Source organism: Cyprinodon variegatus, unplaced genomic scaffold (assembly GCF_000732505.1).
Source record: "Cyprinodon variegatus isolate N-32 unplaced genomic scaffold, C_variegatus-1.0 Scaffold1174, whole genome shotgun sequence".
Classification (NCBI taxonomy): Eukaryota; Metazoa; Chordata; class Actinopteri; order Cyprinodontiformes; family Cyprinodontidae; genus Cyprinodon; species Cyprinodon variegatus.
In genome coordinates, this window is record NW_015151627.1 from 150885 (window position 1) to 152118 (window position 1234).

Consider the following 1234-nt stretch of genomic DNA (forward strand, 5'->3'; position numbering starts at 1 on the left):
ACTTTATTTCACTACTTTTTTTAATGTTTCCAAATATCATGAACTTCGGCCCCAGCACCGAGCCTTGCGGTACCCCACTCTTTATTTCTAGACAGTAAACAGATGTCAACCATCAGATAACTGACCTGGAACTGATGGCACACGTCGACATACTCGCCGTATGCCGACGTGTGCCGCATGCAGCTTTCTGTGGCGTTTCAGAGGACAGAATGGAGGTCTTATTACCCCATAGTTGTTCATGGTGTTGGGTCTTCCTTTAGGGGCCGACGACAGCTCAAAGTGCTCCAGCTCCTCCACCAGCTCCTGGCAGAACTTCCTCTCAAACACTGGGAGCCGATAGACTCTGGGAGCTTCAAATGACAGAAAAACATAAGATGTAAACGGCTCTGAATTAAGGATGATTTGAACACAAGAACAAGCAGTTTTCACCACTTTGAGGCGGATTTTAGATCCCTGTTTCATTGATTCTGGTTTCTTTCTAAGAACCGAAAATAATCTGATAGTCTGATGCACTGAAACTGCTTCTGCTCCTCCAGCCTAGAGCCTTGATTGGTTAATAAACAAGCAGAAGGAGACGACTGATTATGAGGTTTACTTGTTAACCAGCTTCAGCCTCTAATTTTAGCATTTAGCAAAGTTATGCTGCGTTCACACCGAAGACGTTTGAAGCGTCAAAAACACAGAAATTTGCATGCTGGACCAAAGTGTGGTGAAGTTGCTTTGCTGCTTGATGCTCTGGTTGTTTATCTGCTCTGTTCAACCTAGAGAGCAGCTCGGCTTCATTTACTTTATGAGCTGGAAAATAGTTTTAAATCGTTTTTCAAGTGAGAAAGTCCACCTTAAAACATCCTGTTTATCATTATCAGTTCTTGTTCAGAGAGCCAGACCTCCAGCATACCGCTGGTGTTTTGTCAGATGAGCATACCACGTCAGACCAACATACCTATAGTCAATACGCATGCGTAAGATGTCAGATTTGCGTTTATCCCTTTGGTTTTGTATGAAAAATAGACTTTAAACTACCTTGATGCCTGTAGTCATGTTCGCCACATCCTTCAAAAAACACCAAAAAGTAAGTAATTAAATCGTTTTTTGTACATGACTAAAGGGATACACGCCCGCTGAGGTAGTTTAGTCTATTTTTCATGCAAAACTAAAGGGATAAAGCCACAGATTAGCGGACCACGGTCTGGATCCGGACCCAACCTGATTTAAAACATCTATAAATTACAGA

At 42.5% G+C, this 1234-nt stretch overlaps 1 protein-coding gene across 1 annotated transcript in view; it reads right to left on the reverse strand.

Annotated features, from left to right (window-relative positions):
* The window catches only part of ogfod2 (2-oxoglutarate and iron-dependent oxygenase domain containing 2), an 8837-nt gene that overhangs the window by 2164 nt on the left and 5439 nt on the right, over positions 1-1234 (reverse strand). The window contains exon 6 of the mRNA XM_015401026.1: positions 226-350. Within this exon, the coding sequence (XP_015256512.1) occupies positions 226-350 (125 nt within the window). The remainder of the gene's footprint in view (positions 1-225; positions 351-1234) is intronic.